The 18,085-nt window shown below is 33.8% G+C and overlaps 3 protein-coding genes across 6 annotated transcripts; 2 read left to right on the top strand and 1 right to left on the bottom strand.

The window, feature by feature from the left end:
* The first annotated feature begins 264 nt into the window (after positions 1-264).
* On the top strand, positions 265-5,673 carry LOC122407462 (E3 ubiquitin-protein ligase MARCHF8-like). Of its 2 annotated transcripts, XM_043413691.1 has the most exons (6): positions 265-369; positions 1,170-1,235; positions 1,818-1,909; positions 2,669-2,849; positions 3,394-3,659; positions 3,954-5,673. In XM_043413691.1, exons 3-6 carry the CDS (start codon positions 1,848-1,850, stop codon positions 4,213-4,215), a joined length of 771 nt encoding a protein of 256 aa, XP_043269626.1. In that variant the 5' UTR covers positions 265-369; positions 1,170-1,235; positions 1,818-1,847; the 3' UTR covers positions 4,216-5,673. The 2 variants fall into 2 exon arrangements, with proteins under 2 accessions (XP_043269626.1, XP_043269625.1); XM_043413690.1 differs by lacking the exon at positions 265-369 and having other exon boundaries at positions 1,107-1,235.
* Positions 5,674-7,553: 1,880 nt separating this feature from the next.
* On the top strand, positions 7,554-15,859 carry Cds (CDP-diacylglycerol synthase). Its single transcript, XM_043413678.1, has 10 exons — positions 7,554-7,820; positions 8,856-8,983; positions 9,099-9,195; positions 9,511-9,687; positions 10,257-10,459; positions 10,649-10,805; positions 10,962-11,114; positions 11,199-11,330; positions 11,475-11,609; positions 11,762-15,859. The coding sequence occupies exons 1-10, from the start codon at positions 7,749-7,751 to the stop codon at positions 11,849-11,851; spliced, it is 1,344 nt and encodes a 447-aa protein (XP_043269613.1). The 5' UTR covers positions 7,554-7,748; the 3' UTR covers positions 11,852-15,859.
* On the bottom strand, positions 15,853-17,991 carry LOC122407461 (tRNA-uridine aminocarboxypropyltransferase 1). Of its 3 annotated transcripts, none has more exons than XM_043413689.1 (5): positions 17,876-17,991; positions 17,315-17,627; positions 17,004-17,144; positions 16,746-16,929; positions 15,853-16,237 (listed from the first exon to the last, which is right to left on the bottom strand). In XM_043413689.1, the coding sequence occupies exons 2-5, from the start codon at positions 17,525-17,527 to the stop codon at positions 15,927-15,929; spliced, it is 849 nt and encodes a 282-aa protein (XP_043269624.1). In that variant the 5' UTR covers positions 17,528-17,627; positions 17,876-17,991; the 3' UTR covers positions 15,853-15,926. The 3 variants fall into 3 exon arrangements, with proteins under 3 accessions (XP_043269624.1, XP_043269623.1, XP_043269622.1); XM_043413688.1 differs by lacking the exon at positions 17,876-17,991 and adding an exon at positions 17,710-17,866; XM_043413687.1 differs by lacking the exon at positions 17,876-17,991 and having other exon boundaries at positions 17,315-17,859.
* Positions 17,992-18,085: the final 94 nt, after the last annotated feature.

Raw genomic sequence — 18,085 nt, 5'->3', positions numbered from 1 at the left:
ATTCATTTCAACTTTCTACGTTTTTGAGTGTCAGTTTGGCACGAAATAAAACGACGAAGATAGCTCAACAAATACGTTGGAAATTTTTTTTTGTGTGAGAGTTTCCGCAGCTCTGTATACAATGACATTACATATACCTATATACATTCCGATTTTGCAATATTTCCGCGTTGCAGTGACTGCCACCTTTGGGGCGGAGGGAATGAAAAAGGCGAGAGAATAACTTCGGATGCAGCTCGTTTTTTTCCTCAATAAAACCCATTTTTTCCGTCATTTTCTCTTTCATTGACAAACGCGAAATTGCAAAGTGATATAAATAAAAAAAGTTCGGTGATTGAAAGAAAAATTAGCGGATTGATAGGAAAAAAGGTGAATTCCAACGGATCGAACTTGTACACGAAATACACTGCGGACGCGGTGATAAGAGACCCATACTTTTTTTCGTTTATTATTATATCTAACATCTGACGAGCTTTCACGTATATCGTGTGCGCGCGTGGTTTATGTGTGCGTCGGTAGCATCAAAACCCCGGACAAAGCGATGTGCGTGTGTGTGCGTGTATGAAAAAAGGCTAAAAATTCGATAAATTTTGTCGACGCCATAAAACCGCGCTGTTTTCTGACGTATTCAATCAAAAGCGTGCTTTTTTTATAAACAACGTTGTTTTGAACTCATTCAATTCACGATAAGCTCGAAATATATTTTTTTCTATGTCTAATTAGTAGAGCTTTCCCTTCGAACATTTATTAGATTGTCTCCTTATTCAATATTTTATTGAGTATCGTTATTGGTGCTGCGTTCTTTATCCAACGTTTTTTTTGTTCTTTGTTCTTCAAAGAATTACGAACAATGAACGCGTCGCTCTAATCGTAGTTGACGCTTTGTTTTCTTTTTTTTTTTATTCTCGCGTCCTCGTCCGAACGTGTCAAATACAAATAACCGTGTATATTTTTTCTTTTCGGAGGAAAAGAAGGCTTGCAACTCGTATACGCGATGTTTTCAATACAAAATTCTCCACTGGCCATCAAGAGCCCCTACAGTTTTTCTTAATCAATTTTTACTCTTTGTTCTTCGTTCTTTCATTGTTTTTGCTTTGAATGATCGCCTGTCATTCGATATGCCGGTTCATCAAATCAATGTTAATCCGCCTGATTGGCAACCACCGCAGTCCATCGGCCCTTCCAATAATACCAGCCCTACGCCAGCTGAAACTTTGCCTGAATGGTCACCGAGGGTAAAAACCTCTTTCTATTTCTCATATCTCTGACTGATCAGTAACACTTTCATTCTTTTCACTTTTTTTTCTGCAATCGTTGAAATATTTGACAAAACCATTTTTGTACCGCTTCTATGAAAGTATTGATTGAAAATTCAGAGTGTTTTTCAAACCCTATTTTAGTAAATTATACAGTAGAAAAAACGTGAAACAGTTTTCCAGTGATTGAGACTTGAGTTCCTAATTTCATTCAAATTTTGCTCAATCTCTTTATCCAATGAAGTGCACGAAGCAAACATTGATATACCCTATAAATATGCAATATATTGAAAATTGAAACGCCAAGTCACAAAATGGTTTTCAATTGTTATCCGAAAAATTTCAATTTTTCCTTCTGTTTATAAGAAGTTTTCACGCTTATAGATCACATTAATTACAAAACTAAGACATTGAATAATGTTCATCATTTCCCAATTTTGAATATGAAATTCATACAACAATTGAAAAATATGAGAAGTACAAAAACATTGAAGTTTAAATTTTCAATTGTGATACAATTGCTTTTTTTTGTTATCATTCATCTGTTTACCAAATTTTCAGGAAACAGCATATGCCACAGTAGTGACAGTAATGCCAAATCACTGTCACTCTTCCGTCAGTACTTTATCATCCAGCAATCATGACATATGCCGGTGAGTTTAAAATTCTATTCCATCGGTTGGAAACTTAACAAATTCCCTTAGTATAACGCCAACTAATGCAAAATTGATGAAACAATATCAATGTTTGTGAAAATGCAATAGAATTATTTTTTTATCAATTTCGATCATGGAAATGGTGTTGAATTACAGTTGAATTAAAAACTATAAAATGAGAATTTTCCTACCAATTCGAACATATAAAATGCGATTCCATAAAGTTCTTGGAAAATCTGGAACAGAGATTAAAGTGCACAAAAGAACACTTAAAATTGCAAAGTTCATTTGAAACATACACCAATATCATACAACAATACAACTTCATTTCTCTCACAAATCCATTAAATATCATGAAGATTTTTCCTGTATGTCTCTGCAACTGATCCTTTCACGTTTGTTCCTTATCTCAATTTTTTCTCTGTTCTTCACTTTTTCCGATAAACATGAAAAAATTACCCCATGTCAGCCGTGATAACTGTTAAATGAACTCCAAAAATTTCGAAAAGTATTATCAATCCATAGTGAAATTTAGATTCCTGCAATTTCGGTCACAAAAAAATATAAAACATTTCGAAGCTTCTTTGATTTCATCTTCCTGCGTTATTGTTTATTTTGATTTTTTTTTATACTTCCCTCATCGTAATCATTTCCCTAACGCAATATTTCTTTACAATTGTTTGGAGATGTGAGCATCTACAGAACTCCTTAATTCTGTGTGTTTATAAAGAAAATATATAAATATTTATGAAAAAGGATATGCCACTGTGAGGGCGACATCGGAGCACCGTTGTTGGCGCCCTGTTATTGCAGTGGAAGTCTTCGATACGTTCACCAGGCGTGTCTTCAACAGTGGATCAAGGCATCCGACACGCGGGCCTGTGAATTGTGCAAATTCACGTTCATCATGCATGCTAAGACAAAACCATTTTCAGAGGTGAGTTTTATCTTTCCTGTGACCACGATCAAAAAAGAAATTATGTAAGCGTTTGAACTGGTGACCTTTGATTTGCTAGAAAGTTTATCCTTATGATGCAATTTTTCCTCATTAAATCAAACATTCTCGCATAAATTTAAACTCAAGTAAATGCAGAATCGATCGTTTTCTCGTAATTACCAACTGAATTAATCGCACCTCTGCTTATTTTTCATTCCACGTTTATTGCTCATAACTCGACGACCACTAAACGAATTTCAATAAGTTTTTTGCAAAACTACCACTTGGAATGCAAATATCCTACAGTTTGATTTTAATTTTGATGGCTAATTGCATTGGGGCCTTAAAAAAAGCGTTTCATCTATCATAAATGAATAAATGAATGAAGTAGAATCGTTTAAGAAATAAACGTATTAACAAAAGCCCAAACATTTCGTTTTTTCAATTCAAAAACAAAATTTTTTCGAAAATCACGCGATGAGATTCCAGCATTGTCAAACGTTGTTGAAAGAAAAAATACTAATGTCAAACTTTTGGATTGCAGTGGGAAAAATTAGAAATGTCGGCACCAGAAATTCGGAAGCTGTGGTGCGCGGTGGCTTTCCACGCTGTTGCGGCATTGTGCGTCGCGTGGTCGTTATACGTTCTGGTAGAACGCTCGGTTGAAGAAGCACGAAAAGGTTTCGTCGATTGGCCATTTTGGACGAAACTGATAGTCGTCGTTATCGGTTCAACCGGTGGACTCGTATTCATGTATATCCAGTGCAAAGCTTATATCGAGCTTTGTAGAAGATGGCGAGCGTTCAACAGGTGAACTTGAATAATTCAAGTTTCTTTTCGCGAAAAAATAAATGGAGCAAACGTTCTTCGACGGTCCCGCTATTGAAATATTTGTGATACTTCTTAATCGTTCAATTTTTCGTGAAAAGTTGTTATGAAAACTATAAAATTTCTCACCTCCATTCAAAATACAATTGAATTTTTATAAACACAAACTATTTTGTAACGTCCAGTTTGAGAAAAAAATAATATTCAAGATCGGGCAAGCTTCGAACGAGAAATTCTCTCGCCCTCATATTTGCTGAGATGAAAATTCTTTTGCAGAGTTATATTTATCCAGAACGCTCCGGAAAAAGTGGTGCTTCCTCCCTCGCCAACGGACTCGATGCGTGACGTGACGTTACCGTTGAAAGACCCGACGGCCTCGATGCCCGAGTTGAATCGTACGTTACTCCCGCGTGCATTGGATCCATCGTGCGCTTCGGAAACGGCAAAGCCGGAATCGGCGCCCCCGCCTCACAGACACGACGCTCATCTCAAACTATACGTTTTCGACAAGCTCTCCTCGTCCGAAGATAACCTGTAATGAACAGGGAAAAGATTAAATATCGTCCAGATGGCATGGGATCCAGATCAAGAAACGAGCGACGAGTGATGCAGAGAAAAAAATCTTGGAGATTTTTTAACGCTACGCTGAATCCGTTTACGTTTTTAATATCGTGACGAAAAAGATTTGAAATAACTAGCCAAACGCTCGACCAACCATACGAATTTTTCAGCACAGAAACACACGAACCATTCCATGCCAATTCGATCTCCGTTTCACGAGCGCCTTCCCCTGGATCAATTCATCCGAAATTTTTTCTATTGTACAAAAGTTCAAGTGCATTTTCATTATTTTTCTCATTGTTATATCCTATCGCGTCGATTTATGAGTCTCTTACACTCGCGTTCTTTTTCTATAGTATACTTTTATTCTTAATGTGAATTGTTTTAAGGGATTGGTACCCGTAAAGTTGATAAAAATTCATTTTTCGCGTGTGCATTCCCAGCCGAACGATTTGATTTCGGTGTTCAGCGATTCGACAGAGATCGAAAAAAAATCGCACGACGTTTAATACGCGCGAAGATTCATTTTCGACCATAATAACGCCAAAAATTTACGTACAAAATCCTTTGAACGAATCAGTTCAAAATTCGCCAATTCTTCGTACTATTTTCATCTTCGTTCTTCAAATAAAGACAAAAAAAAATGGAACGAAATGATTGAACGCGAGATCGCACAATATTTGAATCGCTTACAGTTTCAAGATTAAGATTGTGCTGAGCAATTTTCAAAGCGCTCAAACATTAAACATCTCACAAACTTTAACGCAGGAAACCTTTTCTGCTTTTTAATATTTCAGTGCTTTTTTTTTCCTAATCGAATAATTAATTCGAATTTCAAGGGTTCGGATATTTTTTAGGAGAGAAAAAAAAGAATTTCGAATTTTTGGGGATATAGACAATGGAATTCAAAGAATCATATTGAATGGAAATAATAGAAAAGAGGCAGGACTGAAATTCTGGAAGGCGAGGCGTTTGTCGGCATTGGTTTGGAATTTAGAAAAAAAAAGAAAAAACAAAACTTTCAGGACTGAGTCTGTTGCAAGAGAAACGAAAAAAAAAAGAAAAAAAAACAATACGTCCGAAAGCGGGCTTTTGTCTTCGTTCCGAAGAGTCGCTCGATTTGCTTCCAAAGATGCAACTGAAGTTTTGTGACTAGGAAAAAAAAAAGCAAAAGATGAATCCCTCCCTTCTGGAGCACCTTTACTCGAAAACTTAGTACTTCAGTGCTTGAATTGTCAGGGAGGAGAAGAGTCAAGAGGATTTTGAGTCTCAAATATTTTCATTGCAATTGTTTATATTTTTCCTGTTTTTTGAAATCATGAAAAATTTTCGAAAACATCCGAAAATCCATCGACTTTCTCTCCTTTCTGTGCAATTGTGTACATAATTATTGTATCTGTGATGTTATTAAATAAACTTTACCATATTTAAACGATCCGTCGCGTTTTAATGATCGTAAGAACGAGAATAAAGCTGAGAGAAATAATTGCCACAAATCTAGTCTAACGAACGAGTTATGAAAAAAAAGGAAAGTTCTTATTTCGCTTGTAAAAGAACGAGTTTCCGGGTTTTTGTAATAAACAATTAATTGTAACGGTATAATTAACGAATTGTTCAAACAGGAGTATAAAAGATACAAACGAGAACAAAACCGTATTCAGTGTATATATTTGATGCGAACGAAATTTCAAGAACACACCCTTCTGTAACGTTGTACCTTCGTACGTCCTTGAGAAAAAAAAAAAATATCTACCGGCCCATCAACGCTGCAGAGCGTCGACTTTTTTTCGTCGAACCCTAAAAATATCAAAAATTAAATAGTTTTAATATTTTCTTAATTTTTTATTTCAATCATTTATTTCCAAATTTTTTTGCTCGTGTAGAAAAGGCTGAACATGATTTTCTGCCTGCGAAATTCCAGCGCGACCTTGAAGGTGTATCTCAAGGTCATGAGGAGTTGCCAATATCGTTTTCAGCCCGAAATAATACTACAAGTTTTCTTCGGACTGCAATTGACCTTGTAGCTGCAATTCAAAGTCAATTCAATCAAAATTGTCTTCAATTGCTAACTGGAAAGCTACAACTAACGAGTGCTATAATTTCTATCAGATTACAATTTTTTTAAACTCAACTTCTCGTTAAACCGTGGAATTGCTACTGAAGCTCAAACGGACTGACTTGATCAGTTTTCAAATTTTCACAAAAACGATTGATTTCGCGTTGAATCCGGAATATTTGTGGTTTTCTTCTAGAGAAATAAATGGTTTCGTCCTTTGGTTCGATATATTTGAAGATAAACACACCCTGTACATTTTTATACGCTGCTGGCAATATAAATACTTGAACCCTTAGCCACGCCTCGGAAAACGACATCATCTGACAAATGCACTGGCAATCTATCGGCATTCCCTCGTTGCATGCTTTTGCTTTTTGCGTCAACTCGGACGAATTTCGAATTATATTTGCCAATGACGTCAGTATACTCCCCAAAAAAGAAATGGCGCCAAAGTCAATTGTTTCCTCTTTCTGAACACACTATCTTATAGACGATGCCTATTACCGTTTCTCGTGCGCTGTATTCGTGTTTTATTCTTAACGTTAGAATATTTTTGGAGTTTTTTAATCAAACGTTATAACTGGATTTGAAATGTTAATCAATCGAATCCGTGCTTGGGCCGAAACTATTGCTTTTTATTTTCCACGAGATCGAAAACGTTATCACGATTAAATTTGAAAACGTCTCATTTCTGCACTAACGTGATCTTATTTTATCACACATTATAGGATTCGATTTACATTTTAAAATTTGTAAAATTTTAATACGCATAAAAGTACACGAACATGGAGAAATCGTGCGAAAGATATATATTCAAAAGGCAGACGGAAAAAATACAGCTCGATGTTCCGCTGCGAGAACAGATACAAAACGATCCATCAAAACGAAATACACATACATCTCCTGATAGTCCGCGAGTGTATATAATAAAAAATTTTCAGTCAGAATTGAAAGACTCATATCTAGTTTATCATAATATATGCACGTTTTTATCACAGTTGATCGATCAACAAACGCGTACAAATAATTCTAGAAACGATTCATAACACATCAACAAAACGTAAAAACATCTTTTGATTCGCCAACATATTGCACTGTTTTTATTTTTATTATATTTATTATTTTTTTATAGTTTCTTATATTACACGATCGATTTGTTTGCATAGTGTGAAAGCTCGCCGAGAGGGAGTGCGCAAGTGGCGTGTTTCATGCGTTCCGATATAGTTGCGCGATTTTTTCAGTCCCCCTTCGCGCTTACTTCTTCCGCATAATCCGTCTATCACGTCCGCCCCAGGGCTCGGTTTAATTATTTAAACATGTAAATATGCAGTTTATAAGTACGACTAAGTGATATCGGTGCTCCTTTGAATTCTTCATTTTTCGAAAATATTTACGAATACAAAACTGGTGAATTGGAGTGACTTGAATTAGAACGAAGGAATAACAAACGAAAAATGTCTGAGCTACGTCAAAGAACGGTGGCCGATGCCACGGGAGGTCGAGCGGGATCTGTCAACGAAGATCAGGTGAGAACGCCGAAATTTCTTTGTTTACAATTTCATTACAATTTTCTAACATCGGTATAATCTATCATTTTTCGTGTCATTTTAATACGTGATGCTTCCACGAATATCTGCTTTTTCCTCGCCTTTTAGCGCACATTTCAACGTGTTCATTAAATATATTTCTTATTACACGAATTGTTTGGCTAATTGATGAGGCGTGACAACCAATGCATTATTGTCGTCATCGCTTTAAGCTCCTTTGTCAATACTCAGTTTTCTTAATATACATACCATCGTGTATGTGGTTCCGTGTAGAAATAGACAAAACTAAAAAATTTTTTTTAAATTATGCTTACGAGAAATATACCAAAAATTGTTTTTTTTCCTGTCCGAAAATGTTCCGTGGTGACCAAAATTGAATTATTTCGATTGGTTACTGTAATATGGTAATTGATGATAGAAAAATGTTGCAGAATATAAAATTTTACGGCGACAAAATCTTCCAATAATATATGAACTTTGGACTTTTCCATGAGACTTAATAAGCTAACGAGATTCTAACTCGTATGTTACAAATCGTGCCGATCGCCGTTTTTTGATTCGAAATATCTTCGACAGCTTTCCGAAATCGGAATAATAGATTGGCATATTTCTTTACTTGCGATTATATTTGACCAATTTTAACCAAGGTTGCAAACCCGAGTAAAAAACTGTTGTCAATTTTGTTACTATACTAAGAAATAAATGGTAAATCAGTCATTCAATGTCTTAATCGATACTTTTTTGGCATCAACTCGATTATTTTAGGTGTCGCAGAATGATAAATTTTGGATCTATAAAATACCAAATTTTGGTCCTTTGATTAACAAATTCCCAACATTCCCTTTGGATTTTCTTTTCATCGCAAATCTCACATTTTCTTTATGGTTTGCTCATAATTTGATTTGATTTTAGAAGCCGAATTAAAGACAAATAGCAGCGTTCTTTAATTACTTAATTACGGCTTGATGCCAAAATTCCAGTGACCACAATTCCAGATTTATTCTTCTTTTATAGAAAGAACAGGACATTGAGTCGGAGGATGATGGAAAAATTGAAGTTGACGAGTTGGCCAAGACGCTGCCTCAAGGAACGGATCACACGCCCAATATCCTCTCGACTGCTCTTTCTGGCTTACCTGACCGGTAATTTGCCATCAGTATATACACAACATCATGATAAATCAAAAATTTTGGAATGCTGCAGCCGGAAGTTTTTTTTTTCTTAGAAAACTTTTTAACAGAAGTTTGATATTTTCAGCTGGAAAAATTGGATCATACGAGGAATTTTCACATGGCTGATGATCGGGGCTTTTTGTTTCATCATTTACTTCGGGCCGTTAGCACTGATGGTCACTGTATGTAATAATTCGTTCAAATTTCAAAATAGTTATACCTTCAGTTGCACACAGCGTTTCACAAAACTATAGGAAAAATTTTAGACCAAAGTCAAGAACAATCTCAATTTTCCAAGCAAAAGTTGCTCTTGTCTTAAACATTTTTTTTTGTTGTACAGAATCCTTATAATTATATTATTATCTGTGCATAGACAATTCTCTCCACTATTTGGAAACAAAAATAATTTTTAAGGTTCAAAGTCAACCAAATTGAATGATTTCAAATTACATTATTATTATTATTATACTGGACTGAAGTTGGTTTTCTTTTCTCAGACGCTGGTCGTACAAGTAAAGTGTTTCGAGGAGATAATTAACATCGGTTATGCTGTCTATAGGATTCACGGTTTGCCCTGGTTCAGATCACTTTCTTGGTATTTTCTCATAACTTCAAATTATTTTTTCTATGGTGAGAATCTCATGGACTATTTTGCGGTGGTAATTAATCAGACGGTGAGTATAGAGATTAGAGAAAAACTATAAAATATTCTAATCTGTAAATTACGTATAGAAACGATTTTTATGTTCTACTATTTGAAATGCCAAATGTGAAAAAATTTTCAATTTTGGGAAATACATTAAAGCTCCAAGAATCTTCGAAGGAACATAGAAAAAATTCGAAAAATCCGGTTGTAATTTATTTATGAATGTATGGACACTGGATTTTTCAAATAGTGTGAATTGGAAAAAAGGAACTGTGTTCAGCCAACTTTTATTTCCTCGTTGATAATTCAATTTGCTAACTGATGCTGGGCTTACATCCCACTTGATACTAGACCTACTGACACAAAATCAATAAGAGACCTATTCATACACTGTCGTTGCAACACTTCTGAGGTTTCTTCTATTATCCATTTGGATATTGAACATTTAATGAAAAATAAACTATTATGAACAGGTTTTTAAAAATTTATGAAGAGTTTACATTATAAATAAATATTTCAATTTCTATTGATTTATCGCGAATTATAAATGAATATTGTATAAACTTCTGACAAAAATTCGATTTTGTATTTGTTTAGGATTACCTCAGAGTCCTCGTAACGTATCATCGATTCATCTCGTTCAGTCTCTACATCGTTGGTTTCGTTTGGTTCGTTTTATCACTCGTGAAGAAATATTACATGAAACAGTTTTCACTGTTTGCCTGGACTCACGTAGCTTTGCTGATTGTTGTCACCCAGAGCTATTTGATCATCCAAAATATATTCGAGGGCTTGATATGGTGAGCAATGAATCCAATTTCAATTACGATTTTGGGTACTAAAATGTACAGGAATTTCCGTTTGATTGGAAACCTCGGATTCATGTTTTGCAAATTGATCGATGCTATTATGGAATTATTTGTATTCTTTATCAATATACATTGCATTGCTAGTAGGTTAATATTTTTTTCGAATCACTTTTTTTGCAGGTTTATCGTTCCAGTCAGCATGATTGTGATAAACGATGTGATGGCTTACGTTTTTGGCTTTTTCTTCGGGCGTACTCCACTAATAAAACTATCACCAAAGAAAACGTGGGAAGGATTCATCGGGGGCGGTATTTCGACAGTTTTGCTTGGATTGCTGGTAATTTTTCTATTATAACTGAATTAGATTTTGAATTTTCATTGTAAGTGTAAAAATATATTTTCTCTTTACGGGCTGAATTCTTCCAACCTAATAATAAAACTTCATCCTTACTAAACTTGTATGAATTACGTATATTTTATATTTTTTTTGCAGATGTCATACGTACTTTGTCAATACCGTTACTTCGTTTGCCCGATCGAGTACAGTGAAGTTTTGGGCCGTATGACAATGGACTGTGAACCATCCAGTCTGTTTCGACCTCAAGAATACACACTCCCACAAAGTTTACAAAGAACCGCGGAAATGGTAAATTTTTGTGAATTAAAAAATTGTCTTGTTACAGCGACGGTCAGCTCTTACGATTTCAAGCAATTCCTTTATTTTTTTCAGTTTAACTGGAAAACAAGTCTCACGATTCAGCCATTTTTGTTGCACTCTTTGTCAATGTCCGTATTTAGTTCTGTAATTGGTCCATTTGGAGGATTTTTCGCGAGTGGCTTCAAGCGAGCCTTCAAAATTAAGGTACGTTCTCGGAAATGTATAAGAAAAAACCGTCAAAAACCACTTGCTCGATTTTTGGTTAGAAATTGGAAATTTGTGAAATACTAAAACGTCAATAAGCTGCTTTCGGAGACCTCGGTTGAATCGTTTTTTTTCGAACTCTAGGACTTTGGTGATATAATTCCTGGCCACGGAGGAATAATGGATAGATTTGACTGTCAGTACCTGATGGCGACGTTCGTAAACGTCTATATTTCGTCGTTCATTCACACGGCGTCGCCGCAAAAGCTCCTTCAGCAGGTGAGTTAAGAAATGATTGGAAAAAACGGAATCATTCATAAAAATAAAAGCTAAATGAATATAGAAAAATAAAAAAAACTGGGAAATATTGAAAAAATCGATTGAATTTTACCTTAATAATCGATAAAACTTTGAAATTTTTATTTCGACAGGTTTATAGTCTGAAACCGGAACAGCAACTACAATTCTTTTTGTCGTTGCGTGACACCCTCGCCCACAGAGGATTACTCAACGCATCCTAAGTACCGCGTAATTCTTTCGAAAGGAAAATAAAAAACAAACTACAAACAACAAACGGAAGAAATAAAAAATATTTAAATAAATGTTTATGCCGATAGCGATGGCCCTGCGATGGTAGTTTTTGAACAAAAATGCAACAAATAACTCGAACAGATTTTCGAGCGCCGTACCGAGAGTCAAATCTCGAGCCGTGATATGATTTTTTGTTGTAATTTTGAAAATTGCATCGTTGTCGAATGTTTTTTAGAACCGCTCAAAACAGGGCAAGATTTATAAATTGTTAAAAGATTTGTTTTGCACTCGTGATCATCAAAGCTCTCAGATATACGGAAAATGTTGCCCCTCGTTTCATTATTTTTTTTTTACTAGCAAGTTGTAATATACCATAGCTAAGAAGAGAATATTTGCTAGCATTTCAACGATGCAAATTTCAATTGCATCTTTTTCTTTCTTCACTATCGAGGTTTTAAGTGCAATCATTCCAGTATTCGACCAGAGTAACGTATTTATTATATTTTCATATTTATACACACGGTGAATCTACTTCGGCCCCTTCCCCTTTGCCCCTTTTTATTTTCAGTACATCTCCGAGTCATCGCGTTTTTTGTACTATTTTTCTGAGTAGCTCTCGTTAGTATTTCCACAGTTTTTTTTTCCTTAAAATCGGAAAGGAAAAGAGAAGTTTCTATATTATGTAGAATTTATCATAAAACTGTCGAATTGCCAAGTATCAACATTTTTTTATTTTTTCAAATTCTTTATTTCTCGATATTCATTTTACGTCTAGATTATTTATAACGTAAAGTTGTGTGTATTTTCTTCTTTTATTTTGTTCATAAATTATGATTGGAGCGACGTAGTATGTACAAAAATAGTCCAAATTTTCCGAACGTCTATTCGAAGATGCTTGAAAAAACTAGATCCAAACAGTCAAGCTAAAAGTTCATAAAAAATAAAAACTTTTCGTTTTGTTTCGTTTGAATTGATAAAAATCCTCTCATTCGCGGATTTTACTTAATAAATATATTCATTGATCTCAGTGTGAATCGTTTAAGCGTTGGGTGTCAAAAAAAAAAAAAAAACATTAAAAGGGAAGAAAGAAAACGTCAAGTCGTAGAAGGCCCTCTAAATTCTTTCGTATATCTTTAGAGGGAGGAAAAAACAGAACAAGAATTGGCATAAATTTCACACGATTGAAGAGTCTCGTTGGTTTTGATGCCAGATTCGTAGTTATCTCCGAAAGTCTCTTAAGGTCATGATATTTCGGTCGAATCGTAAATTGAAGAGAAAGAGACATAACAAAAAAATTGAAGAAAAAAAAACGATGAGTGAAAGAGAGCGATTAGAGTTGTGTGTTCCGATGTAATCATTGTATAAATGTATCTTGCGACCAAAGTTTATGAAAAAAAAAGAAATACGTCGACTGGACGCTTTAGCGTCTTGACTGTTATTAAAAATTTTCAGAAGACCGTGTTTTTAGAGCCCTCATTCTTTCTCTTCCTTTTTTTCTCTTCCACTCTCGAAAAATTGCTTCAATGACGTAAAATTCGTTTCTCGCTATTTCACTGGTTTTCAATTTTTTTTCATTTTTCGTTCATCCAGAACGAATTATGAAAAAACGACTTTTTTCATCCAACTTTGCCAACAATGACTTATACATAGGAAAATGAACAGAAAGCATGCAAAAATTATTGTTTTTCGAGCTTGAATCGCTACATTGAATTGTCAGTGCTTTTCAAAGCTCTCGCTCTATTATTTTTCTTGGTGAAAAAAAACTCTATTGTGCCACGAAAAGTCGTCGAAAATGAAGAAAACATTGAGACGAAAGAAACGCGATATTTTGATGTTTGAATTCGTAAGTCTGCGTTTATTTGTACAAAGCACTTTTATTATTGTGTGGCGAAATGGGACTTGAAGATTTTTTGAACCCAACTAGAGTGAGAAAGAAAGTGAGAAAGAGAGAGAGAGGAAACACTAGAAAGTTGAGAATGGTAATTATGTACACATATATATGTATATGGGTCATTCCATACCAAACCGACCAATCCATGACCCCGACCATTTTTGATTTTGCTGAAAATTTTCTATTATTTTGTAACTACTGAAAGAAGTCGTTTCTAATTTTTTTAGATTTTTTCCCCAACTCATCTGATCACGTTAAATTTTTCAAAATTTCGTACAATTTTTTTGTGAACGCCCATAACTTCTGCAATAACAGAGATATCAAAATAGAATAGTAGGTCATTTTTTTCGTCTTGAGTTGTAGTTTTATGAAAAAAATTTAAAAAAAAATATCAAAATGAATGTTTATACTTTTTTTTCAGTTTTTAACCAATATATTTTTTTTCAAACTTGGACCATCTTGATTTTTTTCAAAAAATTCACCACATTTTAATAGACCTTTTTACACACGCAGAAAAATTTTTAGCTTGTGATATTCATAACTTGTTACTTTTTTTTTTCTATTTTTTACCTCGTGTCAAGCAAAAAAGCGTTTTTCCTCCTTGAATGGACAACGCAAGTAATGGAGAAGAGACATTCCGCTTCATTTTTTTTTTTTTTTATTGTCTACGTCTACGACCTTTTTTGTGGTTATTACGTCATTTCAAAAACGTCCGTTTTTTTACCCTTTTTATTTCTTTCTAGATACAATTTTTTATCATCAATTCTGCGAACGAGTCCTCGAAGGTTCTTAGCTTCAATTTTGTAATTGGAAAAATTTATTGCAATCATTTTTTGCAGAATTATCACGTTTTTACAAAAAGAAGACAAATTTTCTAAACTGTCGCGTACCACCAGAACTTTTAGGTTTTACAGGATATTCCAAAAATAAAAAAAGTTGCGTTTGTAATTGTTTTAGGCATAGGAATTTTTTAAATATTTTTTTTCAGAAATTTCTTCCTTCATTATTTTTTAAGTAGAACCTCGAGTACATCGAATATCGTAACTCGAAAACGATGAGGTTTTTTTTATGAAATTTTGATAGAAAAAGAAATTTTTTTTTCCTTTTCCAATTCATTAAAATTCGAAGATTTTATCAATAAGGTTTTCAAGATATTTATCAATGAAAAATTCAAATATAAAAATGAATCTTCTTTTACTTTAGATATTCTAGCACGTCTCCATAGTTCACAAAAAACCCGGATCAACGCCGAGAGTAAATATTTCAGGTTAAAAAATTTTTAGACAATAACGTGATGAAATTCTAATGAATTAAAAATAAAAAACGATTATTTTTTTCCCTGTTAAAATTTCATTTAAGTTTTCTGAATTTTTGTCCGGAAACTTTGCCCCGGTAGTATACGTAGCGATTTATATGTGTTCAAACCGATTAATATATACAATTGGAATAATTTTGAATCAAATCACTCTACTTGCGGTGTCCATTCAAGGAGGAAACACGCTTTTCCGCTTGACATGTGGTAGAAAATAGAAAAAAAAAGTACCAAGTTATATATGAATATCACAAGCTAAAAATTTTTCTACATGTATAAAAAAGTCTATTAAAACGTGGTGAATTTTTTGAAAAAAACCAAAACGGTCCAAGTTTGAAAAAAAATATATTTTTGGTTAAAAACTAAAAAAAAAGTATAAAAATTCATTTTGTTATTTTTTTTAAATTTTTTTCATAAAACTACAACTCAAGACGAAAAAAATGACCTACTATTCTATTTCGATATCTCTGTTATTGAAGAAGTTATAGGCGTTCATAAAAAAATTGTACGAAATTTTGAAAAAGATATTGTGATCAGATGAGTTGGGGAAAAAATCTAAAAAAATTAGGAACGACTTATTTCAGTAGGTACACAAAATAATAGAAAATTTTCAGCAAAGTCAAAAATGGTCGGGGTCACGGATTGGTCGGTTTGGTATGGAATGACCCATATGTTTTAAACTAATTGTATGTTTAAGTTTAAAAATACGATAATATATTTATGTAGTGAACAAAGGAGAGAATAAATATTATCTCGGTAAAGTGGACGATGAAAACGTTCCAGAATAATTATAAATTAATGTTGTTAAAGTTTATTTTTTTTGTCGATGAGACCTATAACAACACTTTCCATACATTTTCTGTCACAACAACGGTCTCTTATAAGCCCAAAGCTTGTCATGGTCATAAATAGTGTGAATTTTCTCGTACATGTACTTAAAAAAGTAGAGCAAATTGTCGTACTCCCCCGAATAAGGTTTTGTCACTGGTAAAGAAGCTTGTGAATTAGCAGAACTTCTCGACACGTGATCCTCCGTTGTTGCGAATGCACACTCGTGCAATTCCACCATGAACTGATGTATCGCTTCGATCGTCGCCAAATACCAACGTGGACTTTTTTTCTGGTGACGCCAGAACTGAGATATTCTGGACTTCAAAATCACACAAGGTAAATCTAGAAAAAAATTCTTGTTTACTCATTGTTTCAAAATACATGTCGATCCCATTGTTTTAAAATTTATTTCAAAAAAGCTATATTAGCAGAAAAAAAATAGCGTAAAACAGTCGTTAATCGTTTGTCGTTTATTCAATATTCTATTTCGTCATCCGTGACTATTGTTTTCTCCGTTTATTTACTGCAAATAAATGGAGATCTCTGCCTATTCTAGCAAAGAATTGTTAGATATATCCTTTAATAATCAGTAAATAAATTATTAATACTGCAAAAGGTAATGGAAAAAAAATCGTTTTAAGGTGAAGCCCCACTTATAAATAATTACCACTTTGTGTACCATTGCAAGGAATTATGAATAATACAACACAGTGATGAATAGAAAGAATGATTCATTTTCATACACTTTGTAAATTAGGGCTCAAACTTTGCTTTGGAATAGTCTAAATCCATAACATTCTTTTATTTGAAACCAAATGAATTGGTAATTAAACTACAGCATATTTTATACCTCGAAGTCTCTGATCCTTGTAAATTGCTTTGGTTTGATGCCAAGTACTATCGATAAAAACAGCTCTAGTGATAGGCAGTGTTCCTTGAGTTTCTTTGCCACAGTATTCAATTCCTTGTCTGTATTCTGAAGTACAAAGTTGTTCAACCGTAGTTGCTGTGTCGCTAGGAAATATAAGAACAATCTGAGAATCCTCGCCATTTATCAGGATTTTTTGCCGAACCTTTCAATTTCATTATTATCGATATAGTTACTTACTCTCTCATTTTTCAAGAATTCTGGAAACTCAGGGTACGTATAAATTCTCACATCATCGGGAGCTAATATGGCTGCGTGTATCGCTGTACTTTTTCCATCTATTTCACGTGCATGCTTGATTATATCGATCTTTATTGGCAACTGCAAAATCCGGTAATTTTGACATTTAGAAATAAATCATCAAGAAATAACTTCAAATTTAAAGTGACTAAGACAAAAGATTGGCGATATTAAAGATTTTTTTGTAACGTGGGTATTTTTTTTTTCAAATAATATAAACATAGATGCGGTTGTTTTTTATTAGAATTCACCTTAACTCGGGGAAAATATTTCTGATCGATGACAGGCGAGTAGCAAGTATAACAAAAGAATTTCCTCGACTTATAACATTTCCCACAAATTTCACGACCCTCGACACAGTCCAGTATTTTTGGATCGTCAATTCGAAAATTTCGAAAAGGCTCTCTATCAATGACTTTTTGTTTTTCTTGTAACACGACAAGAAGCTCTTGATTAATAGCCATTTGAAAAAGAGGTAGCCAATTTCGGTATTTGAGAAAAGCTCGAATTGAAATCACACGTATATATATGCTACCAATTTTGAAGGTTAATCCCTTCTCGTTTCTGCAACAAATTAACAGAGATAACATTCAACACGGTACACTAGCTATGAGTAACGTTTAAAACGAATATTTTTCAGTATTACTCTTTGAAGAGTATACGAAGGTTCTAAACAAATATAATGGTTTTTTCACTTTAAACTAGTGAATAATATAGAGGGCCAGAAGACATCGTAAACGTTTTTACGATCATTTTTCACATGCTCAAAACAAATCAAATATGGTCTAACGTAACGGAAAAAATGTGCTAACACATTTGCTATATAAGTACGTGTTTTTCACAAATTGACAATTCGGACGTATTGTGACATTTTGTTCATAAAAGTTATTGTCAACAATTCATTATTTTTATTTGTGGAACGGGATTTATTATCAATGACATCAATGAGATCGATTTTCATTTGATAAAAAATATCTCTAACACCATACCAACCATACAGAATAGTTACGAATCAGCTGATT

The sequence above is a fragment of the Venturia canescens genome, chromosome 3 (assembly GCF_019457755.1).
Source record: "Venturia canescens isolate UGA chromosome 3, ASM1945775v1, whole genome shotgun sequence".
NCBI classification, from domain to species: Eukaryota; Metazoa; Arthropoda; class Insecta; order Hymenoptera; family Ichneumonidae; genus Venturia; species Venturia canescens.
The sequence above is the reverse complement of the archived record's forward strand: the minus strand, read 5'-3'. Positions and strand labels throughout refer to the sequence as shown.